Source organism: Haliaeetus albicilla, chromosome 1 (assembly GCF_947461875.1).
Source record: "Haliaeetus albicilla chromosome 1, bHalAlb1.1, whole genome shotgun sequence".
NCBI classification, from domain to species: domain Eukaryota; kingdom Metazoa; phylum Chordata; class Aves; order Accipitriformes; family Accipitridae; genus Haliaeetus; species Haliaeetus albicilla.
In genome coordinates this window covers 17,337,470-17,355,493 of record NC_091483.1, presented here as the reverse complement: position 1 = coordinate 17,355,493, position 18,024 = coordinate 17,337,470, and the positions used below count along the sequence as shown (strand labels likewise).

Sequence of the window (18,024 nt, the reverse complement as noted above, 5' to 3'; positions counted from 1 at the left end):
TGAGTGAAGATTATGAGATAATTTCAAGTATTAGGAGTTCTCACCCCAAAACCAGCAATGTTCTTTAACACCAAAAATACTGTCGAAATAATCCATGCATTACAGCTGCTTCTATGACAATAAGTTCCATTTAGAATGAATTCTCTTTTTCCTTGGAAGAATCCCTATATTACAGACCAAGTTTTTATTGTATGTTGGTTGGGACGTCTGATATACTACTCAGAAGTCCATAAAATTACACAAAGCTCATTGTACCATTGAACTGTAATGATTTATGATCAACAGAGCATTTTGCATTCACGAACACTGAAATCATATTCAGAACTTGTTAGTCGTTCCTGCTAAAGTCAAAATGTATAGCATTCTTGTAATTGAAACATTATCTTAGCTATTAAATATCACTGCTTATGAAGTCATGAAATTATAAAATAAAACACCTGCAGATTGGTAGTTTAAAAATGTACGAATTGGGTTTTGCAACAGAAAACTGTGTTAAATAGCTGGGATTTTTTCTTTTCCCTTTTTTTTTTTTTTTAATAAGCAGTTAGATTTCTCTCTGGAAGAAGGAACGTAGAAAGAGGACAAACTTGTCCTTGTTATTTTTATCCAAATCTAGCCTGTATTAACCATATGAAAACTACTTTGCCTTTTTTTTTTAATATACACAACATAGTGACAATCTTAAAAAAAATTACCGAACACTTTCACAAAAAAAAAAAACCAAAACCATCTTGAATGAGATCTTGTCTTTAGCCTCTCCATCCCTATTTTTTTCCACTCATACAGAGGCAATGAGTCATTTATTCAAAACAAAAACAAAACGCAATTTTCACTTTGCAGGTTGCAAAAATACAGTTAAAAGCACATGGATGAGCAAGCTTCTTTGGGTAGTTAATATTTTTCAGCCTTTGATTGTCCAACTGCAAGCAAATACAAAGCAGAACAGGATTACTCATTAGGAAGGGAGGCATGCTGTTAGCAGGATTGCTCCTATTCCAGACACAAGAGATAAGGGAGGGGGAGGAGAGAAGGAGGGGAAAGGACAACATTCTTCTTTTCTTGAAACATAGTTTCCATTTGTTTCTGAAGCAAGTTTTCAAAGTAGAAAAAAAAAGTGTGAATACATGAAATATAAACACCACCATCTCTCAGCCAAATACATGTCATTACTGCAATGCAATCCAAGCAGAGAAATTAAACAAACTTATCATAAAGGAAATGAGGGACAAACCTTTACAGCTCCTAGCTGCTCTTTCCTAAATCTTTCCAAAGGTTTGATCAGAGTTTCAGTAACACTGAGTGCCTAAAGAAAAAAAAAGAATGGGTTAGGTTTCTGTAGCCAGACTGACAAGTCACTTTAGCATGAGCAATAAAAAGAAAAAAGCAAGCAAGCTCTGGGGTAAAATAAAGGAGAAGTATGAAAGTTAGGAGTCTTATGTCCTGACTCAAAAAAATCACATCTCTGAGTTCATTCAAGGTTTCAAAATCTCTATCCCTTATTTCAATCCACTGTCAGGAAAATTAAATCTAAAACAAATGCAGAAATTTCAGAAATTTACAGGCTGCAGCCAAACTGCAACTATTTTACTTGTGCCAGTCTTGCAGATCAGGTTGACAGTCTCAATGACTGAACACCAGAATGAGACACAGAACAAATGATTTTCATTTGGGGCCACAAAAATTTCTGCAACAAGAAACACTACAAGCAACTACAGAATAGACTACTGAGTAGCAAAAAACAATCTTTTAACACACAGTTAAAGCCATTAGGCATTGATATAAGTATTTCCAAATATTTACATTTAAGTACATTAAGAAAACCTTAAGTTAACCGTAAGTTAGAAAATCAAGAGGTGTAAAGTCAAGAAACAAGAGGTTTAGTTGGTTTTGAGCATCAACCAGTACACTTAGGATAAACAGCCTCATAGCCATACTAAAGAGAAAGGAAAAGGACACAGTATGCTATTATAAGAAAACTGTAGCTTATTAGATCTGGCCAGCAAACACAGTTCCTAGTTCACATGAAATTTCACCAGAGATGGAGCAGGGTTGGGTTTGGGCTTGCTGCAAACAAGACGTAAAATTTTAAAAATGTTTGAAATTTCAGTAAAGGTTAGAACTTCTTGAACGCAACAGCAGCACAGAAAAGATGGCAAGAGCGTTGGAGGTGTGGAGGAGCAGGTGGGACCCTTTCGGTCTCAGTCCTAAGGCAGACCCCACAGAGTCAATCGTGCCCAGGACTGGGCTTAGCACAGCCACGGGACTGAGCTGCCAGGAATCCATCCACGCAGAGCTCCCTGGAAGCCCACCTTAGACACAACACAAGGCTTTCCCTCTCTTTCCCCCCCTCCCCCTTCAGATGTGAAAAGTTTCAGATAAAACATTGCAGGCTTAAACCAGCCTTCTGGAACACTTCTAAAAAGCTCTTATCATAAAACACAAGAGGGATGTATTAGAGAACTGGCACAACACAAATCTGAACAGCACTGTCTGCTCCCACCCACCCCCGGAGCCATGCAGGGATTACTGTGGGAGTCATCCCGCCAATTCACTGTAACCAGAGCAACCCAGATTTTTAAACAGCCACAGCAGCATGCTAACCTATGTAGCTAACTGGAAACCCAAATATCTGGCAAGTCTGGGCCAAACTGTACGTTGCACAGTCATCCATACAACAGATACTTCCTAACTTCAGAGCACTTGTTCTTATGGCCCAAACTTTTTCTTTCTGCATCCATTTCCTGATTTTGTCAAAAACACTTCAAGCACTCTTCAGCCCACCTTTGGTGGGAGCAAAAGAAAAAAGGAAACCTGACAATTTTGCCTCTCAAAAGCATACAGCGGTACCAGGCTAACCACAACACAGGACACCCTTGTGTTGAGCTGGAGAGTGGGGGAAGGACACCAGAGCAACTTCTGCCACGTCTCTAGCCCAGCAAAGAGATATCCTGAAGAGTTCATCCCAAGGCCTTGGGAATGCTTTTGGCAGCTGAAGAACCATTCATTCTCTGAGCTGCCTCCGCTCCCACCAAAAGAGAGCCAGGGCAGTCAAATGCCCCAAACAGGAGCTGAACTGTGGTTCTAGGAAGGACTTAGCCCACCTGGCAGCCTGTGCAACAGATATCCTAACTACTCAAGCAGTTACCAGGAGTCTCCAGGGCAGTTTTTAGGATACTCAGGTTTTTCAAATTTTGTCAGGCTCCCAAAACTTTCCTGGAAATTCTTAGGGGCTGAAAGGAAACAGTAATTTGGATTTATAATTGGATCAAGCACCAGAAACAGTTTCCTGGGACACAGCAGAAGCATCTGAGGACTGAAGGATCTCTCGTTGATGACAGCAAGGATTCTCACAAGTCAGAGTGGAGAACTGCTCGCAGAAATCACTGAATAGTCCTTCTATATTGGAAAACTTTAAGAAGTTTAAATTGTTTCTGCCAGTTTCCTCTATAATGACAAAGTGAGGGAGAAAGCTATGACACCTCCTCAGAGCACAACTCAGAGGATGACGCTAGCTGCCAGGAGGTGAGAGCACCACAGTTAGTGGAATCATTTAAAAGCATTTAAAGGTAGCAACTGAGCACTTAAATGGTCAGAAGGTTAAAAATAAATATCTAACGACAAGCTGCTTATTCGTTGTTTGAACTTTTACACAAAAAAAGTGAAAAGCAAGATCATCAGGCAGTGAATGTATGCTGGACAGAAAACCATAGCACCTTGATGTAACAGAAAGAGAGAATCAAAAAGAAAAAAACAAACCCACACGCAGAAAAGTCTGTGGTTTATAAACCAGCAAGGCTGACTGCAAATCACTTGGTCTGCTACGCTCCTGTGCGGCACTAACCACAGGAACCATTATAGGAATTTGTTTGAAGCAGAAAATAATCTTTAAATCAAAATGGGATGTTCCCTCAGCAACTGCCAGCAAACAGATTCCACTGCTGCCAATGGTATGATATGCCAGTAACTCTTTCATTGCAAGAAAAACAAGCCTCCCCTCCTTCCAAAAAATATGTTTCTCATTTTGGGCAACTTAAACCTTCTTTTCCTTAACAGATGCTTCTCCGCAGAATTCTGCCTGCCATACAGGTATTTATGATTTGTCACCCCCTTTGCTTCTGTGTCTGGGTTAAACAACGAGGCTCTTGAGTATTTCTTGGTGAAGTGGGATTTTTGTAGGTCTTTGGTCATTCTCATGGAGCTTCATACCAGGCCCATATATAAAAATATAGAAGGAGTATTTCATCCTCACTGAAATGAGCAAATATGTGAGTTTGTATGTGTATAAACAGAAACTGTCAACCAAGACATGAATGGTAAATTTAACAGTGAATTACAGAGCTGCTGTTCTGACTGACAGAAATAAAAACAAAATTCGTAATTAAAATATGCACAATACTAGACAAAATAGGGAGGCATTTGCTGCACTGTTTTCCAGTACTTAGAAGCCAGTGCTTGTCATGAAAAGCTACAAAAAGATGTGTACTTATTTATAGAACAAAAACATTATTTACACTGCTATTCATTGTTAACTTAGTTTATTTATAACTTGGGAACTCAAAACAACACTTTTTCTTTTTTTTTAAACCATGGATAACTGATCAGCAGACAAAAAAAAAATTTCCCAGTATAAGGAAATAAGCTAAGGATCACTTGAATATATTTGTTATTATCACTTGCACCTTCCTTTAAGAACTAGGGCTATGTTAAAATGTAAAATTTCCAAGAAAAGTTAATTAGGAATTTAAGTTAAATATTAACATAAAATTACACCTTCTTTCCTCTTTCAACTTCTGTCTTGACTCTTAAATTAATTTTCATCCCTCTACTCCTCTAATCCTGGCAGATTATGATGATAGGAATGTACTATTTAAAGGGCACCAAAAAAAAAAATCCTTTCTTTTCTTTATGTCTCTGATCTATCCAAACCTACCTTAAAGGAACATATACTCAATTTTAAAATCTGGCAGGCAAACTACAGAAAGTATAAGTCATAAGTGAATCAATATAAAGAGGTCATGTCTCAGGTAACAGTATCTTAGCCAGCTTTATGAATGTCAAAGTCTCAGGAATGCTTTAAGAAATGTTTAACCCAATGTGCACACGTGCCTTGGGCAAATGGTCTGAAACTGCTTACGCTATTCCTGTTCTATTTGCTGCACCTATGGAAAGGTCAAAGAATTAACTTGAATGTAAAACTGGCAACAGCAGCAATAAAATAATCATTGCCATCATCACCTCAGAAGATCACTGTATCCAACATCTACAACAACATCTTAAAGCAGGCTTTCGGCTTCGTGTATACCTCCTAATTTCATATGTCTTTACAAAACTCCACCTGCTCAGGCACAGTAGTTGTACAGAATGGTGATAATCCTTACTTTTCCAGCTCCATATCCTTCAAAATAAATAAGTAATACGTCATAGATTAAGGGGCCCAAACTAACATTTCCTAGAGCAGACCACAAAGGCACAGACTAAATCCACTAGCAAGTGCATTTACAGCTGTTTGCTACTTTATCAGTCAAGTCAACGAGATCCAATAGGTAACTTACCAGTCAGTGCCAGTCCACAAGATGACTCCAGTTAGCCTGTCACTTCTTCCCTTCTCAGAGAAGGTGGGAGTATAGCTGTTTAGGGAGAAAATGCTTCCCCAAACACTTCCTCCCATGCACTGTAACCTGACAGACAGCACCATCCACCAGCATTCAATGCTCCTCATGCTTTCTCACCCTCCTGCAGTAGGCAGGAGCCGTCTCTCTACGTTCCTGCTCCCTTTGCAGGCACAACCAGGCTTGTCTTGCAGAAGAGGAAGGCTGCTTGCGTGGGCTGTAAAGGAGTATCAGCCCACAAGAGCTGTCCCAGAAGCTCAGTCTAGCCCCTGTGGCTAAAAAGGCTGGACCAACCCAAGTTAATCAAAATGTTTTGCTTATTAGACAAATGCAGCAGTGGCCTCCTAGCTTTCATCCTAAAAGTGTCCTTAGACCTCAGTCTTTACTGGAAAAACTGGAAATCACGCACTGCTCATCAACAACTCCGGTAGTGAGGTAAATATGTACGCTGACTCTGCTCCATTCTGAGTCTAGGCATTCTCCCATACAAGGCAGCTTTACTGAGAAAGAAAAAAAAGAAGTCATAAACATACACCTTGCTACAGACTGCACTGTGACACCCGAGTGCTGAGTTCCCAATTCTCATCCCAGGAACTGGAATGCAGATTAGATGCCAAATGGAAAAGAGAGGTTTACATTTCCCAGTGCACCAACTGGAAAGATTTGTTTGTAGACAGGGGCAGGATTGTTTCTCCCCTCAACAAAGCAATGAGGGAGGCCACCAGTCAGGGCAGAGCTCATGAAACTGTGCAAGTGTTAATGAAACTAGATCTGGGAAGGAAGTTTTGCCCTACTGAGTGCAACAGAGAATGTGGAAAGGAAGACATACCTAGCAGTGATTCAATAACAAAGTAGCTAACACCGCTGCTAAATAAAGAAATTTACCTTCTAATGAAGAAATTTACTACCTACAGCTGCACTTCTGCTTAGAGAGGATATTGCTCTCCTGTGTTTTTTCCTAAGAAATTGCAACATTCAGCCTAATAAAAAAGCTGATTCTGATACCTCCAATGTTAGGGGAGAGGGAAATATATAAAAATTACTTTTTCCTCCAAAAAGCTTTCCTGCTTCGCATAGTGATTTGTTACTGAAATCTCTCAAAGCACTAAGATCTATGTCTGAAACCCTGTATTATGTAACTTTGCAGATACAATTCCACTACTGAGGACATCAGATGTTACTTACGGAGCCTTAATCTCTACTCTTTCTTTTCCCATGAGAACATAATTTGCTCTTACAGTTACATGAATGTGCTCCCAGTTAGCTGCGCAGCCAACTCTCCTGCCAGTATGCCCTGCAGACAGAGCGGCATATCTCTCTAACCACTTCTCAGCACTGATTTTGTATTTAATTGGAGCACTGATGATTGCAGTCAGTGCAACCCACACCCAAAACTCATTTGTTTGTTTTCAAATGCAAGTTTTCTTGTAAAAGTGTCTGGATTTTCTCACTGCTCTAGAGCTTTCCCTGTAGCTTTACAATCTTAAATAATGAAAGGCCATCAGCCACACACTGGGATTCCTTACTAGAAGTTATTTAATAGTCCTGGCTTTTGAATAAATTTATTCTTATGAAATACATTCCACTATAAAGAGAAAATACTACAAAGCCATAAACATAACAAACAGGAAAAGGAATAAAGAGAGACAGAGTTTCACAAACAGCAACAAATCAGCTTTCCCCCACCCAAAGTGAAGGAAAGCTGTGGATAACTCCTCCAAAGAAAGATCACCCCTTAGCAAACCCAACATGCAAGAGCTGACCAGCGTGACCCAATAGAACATTGGTCTGGTTCTTGTACAACCAGAGAATCACTTCCAGTCCACACTTGGAAATCAGCGGTCGTATAAAGATCTTGACAAAGCAAAAAGGCTGCTCAGGAAAAGAAATAGCATGATGCCCATTTTCTTCGTGCATGGCAAAGCTCATCGCTGAGCAAAAAGATGCCACTGAACGGCAAGGAATTCAACAGCGAACAACGGCTTCAGTGTTTGGTCAAGAATGAACTGCTCGCTTATTGTCAGCGCTGTCCTCCACAAGAAACAGTGGTGTTATTAACAACCAGCAAAATCCAAACTGGTGACAGTTTTACAATGCGAATTCCAAACATTTCCCATTGATGAAATAACAGAATGAAAATTCTCCACTGAGTTATGTTGATGCATGTGAGACCACAAAGTTATCTGGAAGAGGAAGCTAGTGGTAACAGAACTTTTCAGCCATATTCACTCAGAGGTGCGAGGAACACACCAGGAACTGACTCTGTACTTTTTTTCTATTGTATAGACAACAGTCATCTTTATTTTATAGATTAATGTGCAGAAGTTCACATGTAACTTGCAAAACAATTTCAGAATACTGTATATAACATTCTGAAATAAACAAACAAATAAATCAAACATTCAATGTCAGGAATCACCAAAACTTAGAAAGATGAGCCTGAAGTAGTCGTAGTTCCACATTTGTGTTCCATATTCTGATAATTATATGATTGCCATCTGGCCTCATGCCACACAAAGGAAAAGTGAAGACTGGGCAATGAGATATGGTAGCAATTGTTCTGCTTGTTTCTAAAACTGGAAAATATTTTATTAAATTGGACAATTTGCACAAGGTAAAAAAAGGATCTAGGTCGTGCGTTAAGGTAGTCAAATGCTGTTCCTGAGAAATTCCGTTTTATCTGTGCCTCTATCTCTGCATCTGAGATGTTCAATATGCATTTGGCAACCTAACTTTTCAGAAGTGGTCACCAATTATGCCTTTTCCACTGTCTTGGCAGATATATTTAGTAGTCTGCACTGTCAATGGACTTGAAAGGATCTGAACATACAGAGTACTATATAATGCCTTGAACTCTAATTGAACAGATCTTAAATGCATCTTACATCCTAAACTATTGGATTTTTTTTTTTTACCCTTAATCAGTGAGTAAATTGATTGCTCCTTCACACAGATTTCTTCAGACTACTGTGAAGATAGATTAAGATTTATGAACCCTTAAATACCCATGTGCAGAGGACCAAAGAAAAGCTCAGAAAAATTAATACCATCTTCACAGCAGAGTAAACTAGTGTGAACTAAATACAAAGAGTCACTGAACAAAAGGTAACAGTAAGCTATTCATGAACACTATGTGTTAAGTGAGTACTTAATGTGTGAAATAAATACTTATGCACTTAAACACTTCATTGTAAGAGGTAAGTATATGTACATATTTGCACAGATTATTTAAATTCTACCTTTAACCTTTTGAGCCTATGCCTTTGAACCTTAACAATTCTGTTATCTTGGGAAGCCACAACTGGGAAACCTCTCCCCCCCGCCCCTTTTTTTTTTTTTTTTAAGAGGAAGAAGAAGAAAGAATAAAATAGTGACTTTACTGAGAAATTTCTTTAAAAATCCATAGAGAAACAGTTTCTCATGTTCCTGATATATGCTAGGAATAATTCTGCTTTTCAGAGAGATGCTATTTTGAATTTGATTCTGACAACCTGGTAAAACTAACAAAGCATGCAAAAGGATTTTTGAGGACTGGAAAAATACCTATGGCATAAGAAAAACAGTCTTTCTTTTTTGCAAAAAGAAAAAACGGGGGAAAAAAGTTCGAAAAATAACTATGTAGCATCTTCCCTCTGAAGATATCTGAAGGAATAGAGGTGTGCCAAAACTGTAGCAGGAAATGGAAGAGACCATATGAAACAGCAAGTTTATATGGCCTTGGGAAATGACAGAAAACAGTAAGGTGAATATAATTGTATCAGAAATCCTATACAAAGAGAAACATGATGGAGTAAAAAGGAAATACACAAGCACTTAGGGACAAATTTAGAAAGACTAAGGCAAAACACATTTTATTTGGCAAGCGGCAAGAAAACCCTAAAGAAAAGGGGTTCTTCACATGTGCTTCAGAAAACAGAGAGGAAGGAAGCTATAAACCATTATTTAACTGGAAAGAGAGTTAAAACAAACCAACAATTGACTGTAAGACAACAGCAGTTTTAAATAATCTTCACAAAGGAAAAAAAACTCAGTTGATTATAGCAAACGATCTAACAAAGTGGGAAAAAACTGGATGTTAAGGAAACTAAGAATTTCTTAAGAACAATTAGATGTATTCCTACATTACACAACTGAAGAATTAATCGCACTCAAGTCAGAAGGGGCTTTGCTTCAGAGTACTTTAGGAACTAACGGGAGAGGCAGCAAGGTCCCTAAGGATGGTAGAAGAGCAAACACAGCAGCAACTTAAAAGTGAGAAGAGCAGGAGAAAGCAGGAACTGAGAAAGTTACAGACCAGATGTAGCAACTCAGATACTCAAAAGTCCTGGAAGACACTATAGAAAGTTAAAAGCTACTTTGAGTTTGTTAAGAACAGTATCTAGTTTCCTTTTTGAGATCAGCACAGTAGCTGATCTCAATGAAGTCTTCGATGCTGACCCACATGACGTTCTCAAAAGCAAAGGTGGCGACCTGGTCTTAACAACTAAACCACGGGAAGAATGAGAAAACAATATCCTGGTTGCAAAACTGAAAAATACCTGTTCAGCTAAGAGGACATTTCAAGCATCATATAGGAAACCACAGCCAAGTTTCCTGAATGATTCCATTCCTCATTCACCGAGTGGTCCATCCGTCAAATCCACAACTATCCAATTTAGAGACAAGGATGTCATGTGGGACGGTGTCAAACACTTTGCACAAGTCCAGGTAGACGACATCTGTTGCTCTTCCCTTATCCACGAACGCTGGAAGTCACACCTCTGGCAGGGCTGTAGGCAAATACAGCCAACTCACTCAATCCTGCCTGGCATGGGAGTAAGCTAACCAAATGGGACATGAAATGGTACTAGACAGGATCTGAGGGATGGCTGGACATGCCCCATAACCATGAGAGACGCTGGCGAAATTTACAGACAGTGCCATGAGGGCTGACTGCACTTCCAGCATGGTTAAGAGCAAGTTATGTGAGAAACAGGTGAACTCTAGAAGCAGCTAAAGGGCAGGACAGAGGACCTCCGGGGAGGTGAAGCATGCACAGCCAGCACATCAGGGTGGCACACCAGTAGTGGCAAGTACTGCTGAGATTACTGAGGGAAGAGTACAAGTGCTACCAGATTTGATTATGACTTAGCAAGACTGGAATCAACAGGAAAAACTAATTGGGGGCAGGCTGGTCATCTGGGAGAAGAATGGGAAGGAGGAAGGCAGGTATGAAGGTGGTAAAAAGGTGAAGGAGGAGGAAAGAGATAACAGCCACAGGCGATCAGTACCTACCAGGTAGCCCTGCGCTGCTCATCACCGCAGCTTAAATGAGGGCAGCCAGCGAAGCCTGTTGTTCTGAGTCCATCACAAGAATCAAACCTGCTTCTGCTGTCAGGAGAACTGGGGCTGGGAGGGAGGTTTGGTGCTCTCCCTGGCAAGCAGGAAAATGGCCAGGTAGTGGGACAGAGCATCTTAGTATTGCCATGTTGGTGCTTGTTCGTCCCCAACCTTTTCCTACCAGCCTTGTGAAGTTCCTTTTCATCCCTGCACTTCCATGACACTTTCCTAATGTCAAAGGAGCACAATGTAAGTCCCATGGCTCCATTCAACCTTAACATGTAAAAATAATTTCCAGAATATTCTCAGGGACAAAGTGACCTATTTCCTATCTGCCCTGGGAAACGTCACCAAGCTACAGTGCTATGGAAAAAATGTAATTTGTTTTTGTATTGGCCACTCTGTAATAATTTCAGTGAAATGTTTGGATTAACGTCAGCTTCCCTTCTCACAAGCAACTGAATCCTTTGACAGCTGGGATATAATTCCAGCAGCTTTTGAAGGAGATGGGACAAATGGTAAAACCATGAAGTGCAAGACTCCAACATCTAAATGAAATTATTAAATATTCACAAAATAAATATTCACCAGACAAATGATAACCAACATGTAAATTTATGGTAAACACTAATAGAAAATTTTATGGCGTCTGCATTCACCACAAACAATACTTTCAGAAAACCATGAGAAGTGTAGTTGATAAGTATTTAAATTCAGTTTACAATGTATTTTAAGCACAAATTTGTTTCATTTACAATACAGTTGTGAAAAAAACCCACCTTTTCTCAAATACCTAAAAATGTAAATGTGCAGCAATATCTGAAATGCCCTTAGTTCTGTAATTATTCATTGATTCCTTTAATTTTACTTTATGTGACTGAAATTTATCTGCAATTCTGCACTGAAACTGAAGCAAGCCGTCAGAAACCTTCTGGTCATCTTCAAAAAAGTAAGGGGGAAAATGCTCAATAAAGAGCATTCTTAACTAAGATGACTGAACGCTTTTGAAAAAAATCCTGCTATATACTTTGCGTCTTAATGGAAAGTCTTTGGATCCCTGACCTGATTCCAAACATCTGTGAGTGTAACATGCCCTAATATTCTCCACGGGAGTATCTCTAGAGCTCATGCCACTGTTAAAATATCCACTGAGAAGTCAAAAAAAAGAAAAAAAAAAAGTCAAGAGCAACAGCCACTGAAAATGATCTTTACCAGCCACCACATAATCATTTTCTCAGAGACTTATGGCCTCTGTTTTATTAACTCGCTCTAGAAATGATACATAACATTTGCTAGACTGCAGATGCAATGAAAAGGCCATGCATCTGGTAACTCAGAGAATATATTCTGTTTCTATTTGGAATTAAATACTTGCCCTGTAATATTTTATACTCCCCAGCTTTTCATCAAACTGTCACTGTTCTAACAAATACTGCATTTCATCCTTTTCTTATCAAGACACTGACATTAATTAGCTTTTAGTGTGCTAATGCCTTCTGCATAAGCATAGGCATCATACCAAAAAAAAAAGTAATAGTTTCACAGCATTCAGTCTGAAAAACAGAAGTGTTTTACTATACAGACAGGCAACACTGGATTCTGCACAGCCTACTGTGTTGGTAATCTATCACTGCTGAAGATCTATTGATACAGCCACTGAAACATGCCACATAATTCTGAAGGCCTGAAGCTGACATCTCTCAAAAACCTGGTAACAAAATAGTGTGGAAAACAATGCGACAGGCTATAAAGTATTTTTCATTGTAAAACTTCCCAAAGACTTTCACTAATTAGATCTATGCAACTTCATTAAAAAAAAAAATACAGCTACGGATGGCAGGAAAAAGCAGAGTAAAGACTATACTTCAGAATTACAAAAAACAAAAGCAGCATTCAAACATACTTGAGAAAATCCCTACAACTTGGCAAAAAAACTCGAGATACTGAAAAACTGTCTCTACTATGCAAAGACAGATGTGCAAGGAACCACATAGACCCTAATTCTGACCCAAATGTGGTTCCAGATCAGAACAACATACCAGGACACAATACAGCACACTCAAGGAACCATGGCTATTACCAGGCTCAGGACTACCAGAGAGAAATGTTAAAAAAAACTGTTCACAAATTCTTTTCTCACTTATCTACACACTCCTACACTGCAGACACAGCTTCTGGCAGAGGTGTGCACAGAACACAGATTAGTCGCAGTTTCCTTTCAGCAATGCCAAGTGGTCACTGACTTCCAGGAAGATAAAGATATAATCACATGGCAAATACTGAGGAACCTAACTGCTATCTAAGCTGATCTAAGACCACTTCCTAGATGCAGGATCTGATCACACTCAAAAGAAAATTGGGTACACATCATCTGCTCTATGAATGCCTGCTCTGAAACGAAAGCTGGGCATGCAACTACAGAGGAGAACCATGGTACCATCCAGAAAGAAACTCCCCCATCTTCTGGACAAATTAGGAAGTCAAGATAGCAAGGTGTATTGCAGAGTTCTCAGCCCACAGTCTATGTGCAGCCAACATGACCCATATTACACTAAAACCCTCAGCAATCACAGGCATGTGAATGAAGAACACTCCCTTCTACACAAAAGAGCAACTACGTTTGCAGATACAACCCTCCACCAGAAAGCTCACCCACAAAGAAAAGGTTTGCAAGTCTGCTACTGCATCCAGCCAACACACTGCATCCCAAATCCACATAAGTGTTGAGGCTGGAGCCACAGAGATCCTGGATCCAAATTTGTCCAACTTCCCAACCTTGAGTGTCCTGCTGCAGTATTAAGTCTTTCATCTTGCTTTTTACTGTAAATGGTAAACAACCTTAAGATGGTTTTCCCATTCACCCCAGCCATAACTTATCAGGGCACCACTATTTTAAACCAACTCATAGTTATCTGCCCTTACCCTAATAGCTTTCTTCTTTAATGAGAACTAGCTGCTGTCTGTAACTCTAGACTACAGAATCAGAGGCTGCACAATGAGAGTTTTCACTGTTAACTTATTGATATCAACATCTTGGTGGTTAACAAAGCAGTAAGCAACTTTAACTGACTTTCATCTTACTCTTTGCTATATGTACAGCTTTTTAAAATTTTTATTGCAACTCACCAAAATTTCTCTTTGTTCTTCCAGATTTTTTAAAAAGTTTGAAAACTCATGAAGTGATGCATCTGTAACACAAAACCAGAAAGAAAGTTTAATCATGTTGCAGGATGGCATGGCAAAATATAGCCACTTATAGTCACTTCTTACCTACCTATGTATCTTTCATCATCTGTCTCTGCATCACCAATGAATTCAAATTTAAAGTCTCTCAGAGAATGGGCAAATTTTCTCTGGGCTGCTGAAAGGTCTGCAAGGAAAAAAAGCACAGATTGAAGGTTAGGGAATCATTTTAGGAAGGCTGGAAGATCCCCCTACCCCTAGAATAATCAACTTTTATAAGCAGCTCTTAACGTAGGTCTGCCTAAGGCCATTACAAGACATCTAATATTGTCTAACCCTCTTCTGATTTCATCTGGGAATTTGTCACACAGATTTCTTTATAAAAGGCTATATGGTAGAAAGCAAGTGTAATCATGTGTATAGTATTAGACCTATTCTTATGCTTCACTATTCCACAATTTAGGGCACAGGCCATACAAACAGATCTGTAACTACAGAAGTTTAAGGCACAACACTCAGAGTAAGTTGTGCCAGTTGTCTTACCCTACTAACCTAAATTCACTAGTGTATTTGTCAGCACAAATACGCATATTAGGATTTTCTATATACTTTACATAGACAGCTCTGCGAGCGAAACATTTATACATAAAGCAAATTTAAAAGAATTGTTGCACTGGAACTTGAAATTCCATGGAGTTAAACTATGCCAAAAGTTAAGTTAAATGAACAGCATTAAAATTAATTTTGTATAATAACCGTTTTGCAATATTCCTAAAACATTTTCTTCAACCCAATTTTTACCTATTGGTGTTTGACAATTTGGGGTCAGAGGGCTGCACTCTTACATCTCTCAGGAAGTAATCAGACTCTATATTCAGCCACAATATCATCATTATAAATCCTTATTAAGGTTTATAAAGCTGTAAATAAGCAGCATACATACACGTTTCTGTTGTGCTGACATGTGCAGGTTGGGAATGTCATGAGTTCTGGAAGGATGGAATTGCTCAATGGAAAAAAAGGATGCAAGGATGCATGTCCTAGTACACTCCTACCCAGCAGTAAAGGTTTTACTCACATTTTTGTTGTCACCCAAGGTTAAGGGCAATTTGAAATATCTAGTTAATCTACAATCTTTTTCGTATCACGTGCAGTTCCAAAGGGCTAAGAACAACACTTTTAACGGACCAGCTAAGCATTTTGTTCTTTAATATTAACTTGAGCTAAAAGACTACAAACTTGGGCTTTTTTTTGTTGTTCTTGTTTTGTTTGTTCGTTTTAAAAAAAAAACAAAAAACAAAACACTTTATGATAGGTCCTGCATCCAACACATCGTATGTTTTATCATGTGTCATAGTCAAGTACAACTTCAACATACAATGCTGCACTGAAAGTTCAGTTCAACCACTTAAAAGATAAGTCACAAATACTCTATAACAGCAAGGCACAACCTAAAATGAAAAATTGCTTTCTGTTCCTCACCATTCCACATTCCTTTCTTTTCACCCATTTCTCATTAGTCCTTTCCTCACCTATTGTGTAACAGTGCCGTTCCCTGTGATGCCATGCTGCCAGGTACTCGCCTCCCTTTTGCAACTATTTCCAAAGCCTGTACATGTAACCTTCAACCCATGAAACAGAAGGATGCTGCACAGGGTTGAAGGAAGAAGGACAAGAAGGTCAAAGGAAAAAGTAACAAAATTCCCACGCAAAAGCAAACATGGGTATTTTAACTCAAATGTCTTGTGGGCTAAAAGGCTGTTCATAAAGTGCCAGCAAAAGAAACAAGTTCTGCCAGCTGTGAAAGGCTTAAAGATGGAAAATAACAAGTTTCTTAAACATCTAATGTTATGCTTATTTGTGAGCCAGGTCACAACATAAGGCTGAAAAGAGTTTATTTATGGGAGAATGGGTCCAACAACACACACTCTTCCAAACTTCTTTAATTTTTTTGAATCCGATAATCCCCTACCAAAGCCCTGTCATGTGAAAGCTAGCCCCATGCAAAAGGAAGGAATTATTTATTATGTTTTCTCCCATTTGTAGAAGTGAAGTATTCAAATAATGTTGAGCAAGGTACATGTTAAAAGAAGGCGTGCAGCACTGCATGCACGCACCACCCCCTTTCCCCTTCACAGACTGAAAAGGCACTAAAATACTGAAGTGGGCTATGGGCTTTGATAAGCCTTTCTCTAGCGGTACAAAACCACCTCCTGCACAGCTGCATATCCCACCTTGCCACCAAAAGCCCCCTCTTTGGTGACAGTAGACAGAACCTGTGCCCGCGCCCCGACTCTTTCACTGCAAAGTCCAACATCTTCAGTCAAATTAAGAAGGGGCTGAATCAAAACACTGAGCTTGTCACAGGGTCAGAAAGCCACATTCATGCATTTCTCTTTACTTAGTTTGCTAAGGGATTGAAAATTACTGACCAAAGGGCTGACTAGGTGGTTGGAAGCAGTAACCTTTTAACACACCAAAGCTAGATTTTCAGAGTTCCTGTAGTAAAGCCATGAAGACACATTAAATTTTTGCAATGTCTTTCCACAAGTCATCTCTGAAATGTTTAAGAACTGTTCCAGAAAATTTTTGAAAGCTTCAGGGGGTGGGGGGAGGTTGGGGGTTTGGGGGACAGAAGAATGACCTGATGGGTCAAGAAAAACTGCAAATACCTGGCTATTGAACCAACACCTAGAAGAAAAGACAACGAAATAGGAAAAGATTTTCTGCCAGACTTTAAGAACTTGGCACTTTCAACAAAGGTGAGAAGTCACTAGAGCAAAATAAAAAACCAACCACATGTTGCACGATGTAACCGGGAAGAAACAAACCTCCTGACTGAGGGAAGAACAGTCCAGTCATTTGGTTCAACAGACTGCTGCAATGATCAGAGTCCTAACTGTTGCCAAAATAAAGACATTTTTAATCCTGCTTAGTCAGCAGATGTTAACTACAAGATTCATCCTCCAATGTTTATATATCATCCATCAGTCTTGCTTTATTTTAGCTAAATTTACATTTAAGGTCACATTCTGTTTTCATTCCCTATGCTGAAATAGCACTGGTCTAACGTAAAACTAGCACCTTGCTGGGCAGAACCGCTAGTGCACAGCTATGCACAGGAATGGAAGAGTCTCTGGTCTGCCTCTTGCTAAACTAAAAGAAACAGAACTAAAAGAAACAGAACCAAGGAAAACTTTCTCAAAGGAGCAGATCAAGAACACTGAACTCGTTTTGCTACAGCACAGGAAAAATTATGAGGGTGATGGCTAGACTCAAAAAGATAGCACAGCCCTGTGTTGGATTTTCTTGCCACCTGACAAACCATGGCCAGGGGGAGACACCCGAGACGGTCTGCAGTCAAACCTTCCACTGTGGGGCAAACAGCATGAAACTGCTCCAGCCTTTACCCTGATAAATTCCGCATATCCTACAGTACATACACATTCATTCACATAATTACAAGCATTTACAAAACTCTATAAAAGCAAACCAGATGCTGATATCGCCATAAGTACTATGCTCTCTTACTACTGTGTTACGATTTAAGTGCTGAGCATTGTTGCTTAAGTTAGAAATCTCATAAATGTAACTTGGCTTTCTTCCATCCTGTGTCAGAAGACCTTTACTACAGCAAAATTATTCGGCTAGCACTGACAGATACATCCCAGTATTGTTCCACATCAGCATTAGAGCTTGCAAGACCAGTATGTGCTATGTAACTGTAAACATACATGGATTCCAGCTCCATAAATTAGAATAAGACAGTGCATGAGTACAGTATGTATCAAACAGCACAGCCAGTTACACCGATTATCCAAATAATGCTGTAGCCTCCTGAAAAAACACAGTGAGAATTTAGGGGGCCAGAAAGTAATTATTTTATTCCCTTTAATCTCCACATTCTACACAG

At 39.3% G+C, this 18,024-nt stretch overlaps 1 protein-coding gene across 2 annotated transcripts in view; it reads right to left on the bottom strand.

Moving 5' to 3' along the window:
* Positions 1-18,024, bottom strand: part of ARHGAP10 (Rho GTPase activating protein 10) — a 154,216-nt gene that overhangs the window by 96,076 nt on the left and 40,116 nt on the right. For both annotated transcript variants that reach the window (XM_069780480.1, XM_069780471.1), the window contains exons 2-4: positions 14,203-14,298; positions 14,055-14,116; positions 1,232-1,303 (exon numbers count right to left, since the gene is read on the bottom strand). In XM_069780480.1, coding sequence (XP_069636581.1) covers positions 1,232-1,303; positions 14,055-14,116; positions 14,203-14,298 — 230 coding nt within the window. The remainder of the gene's footprint in view (positions 1-1,231; positions 1,304-14,054; positions 14,117-14,202; positions 14,299-18,024) is intronic.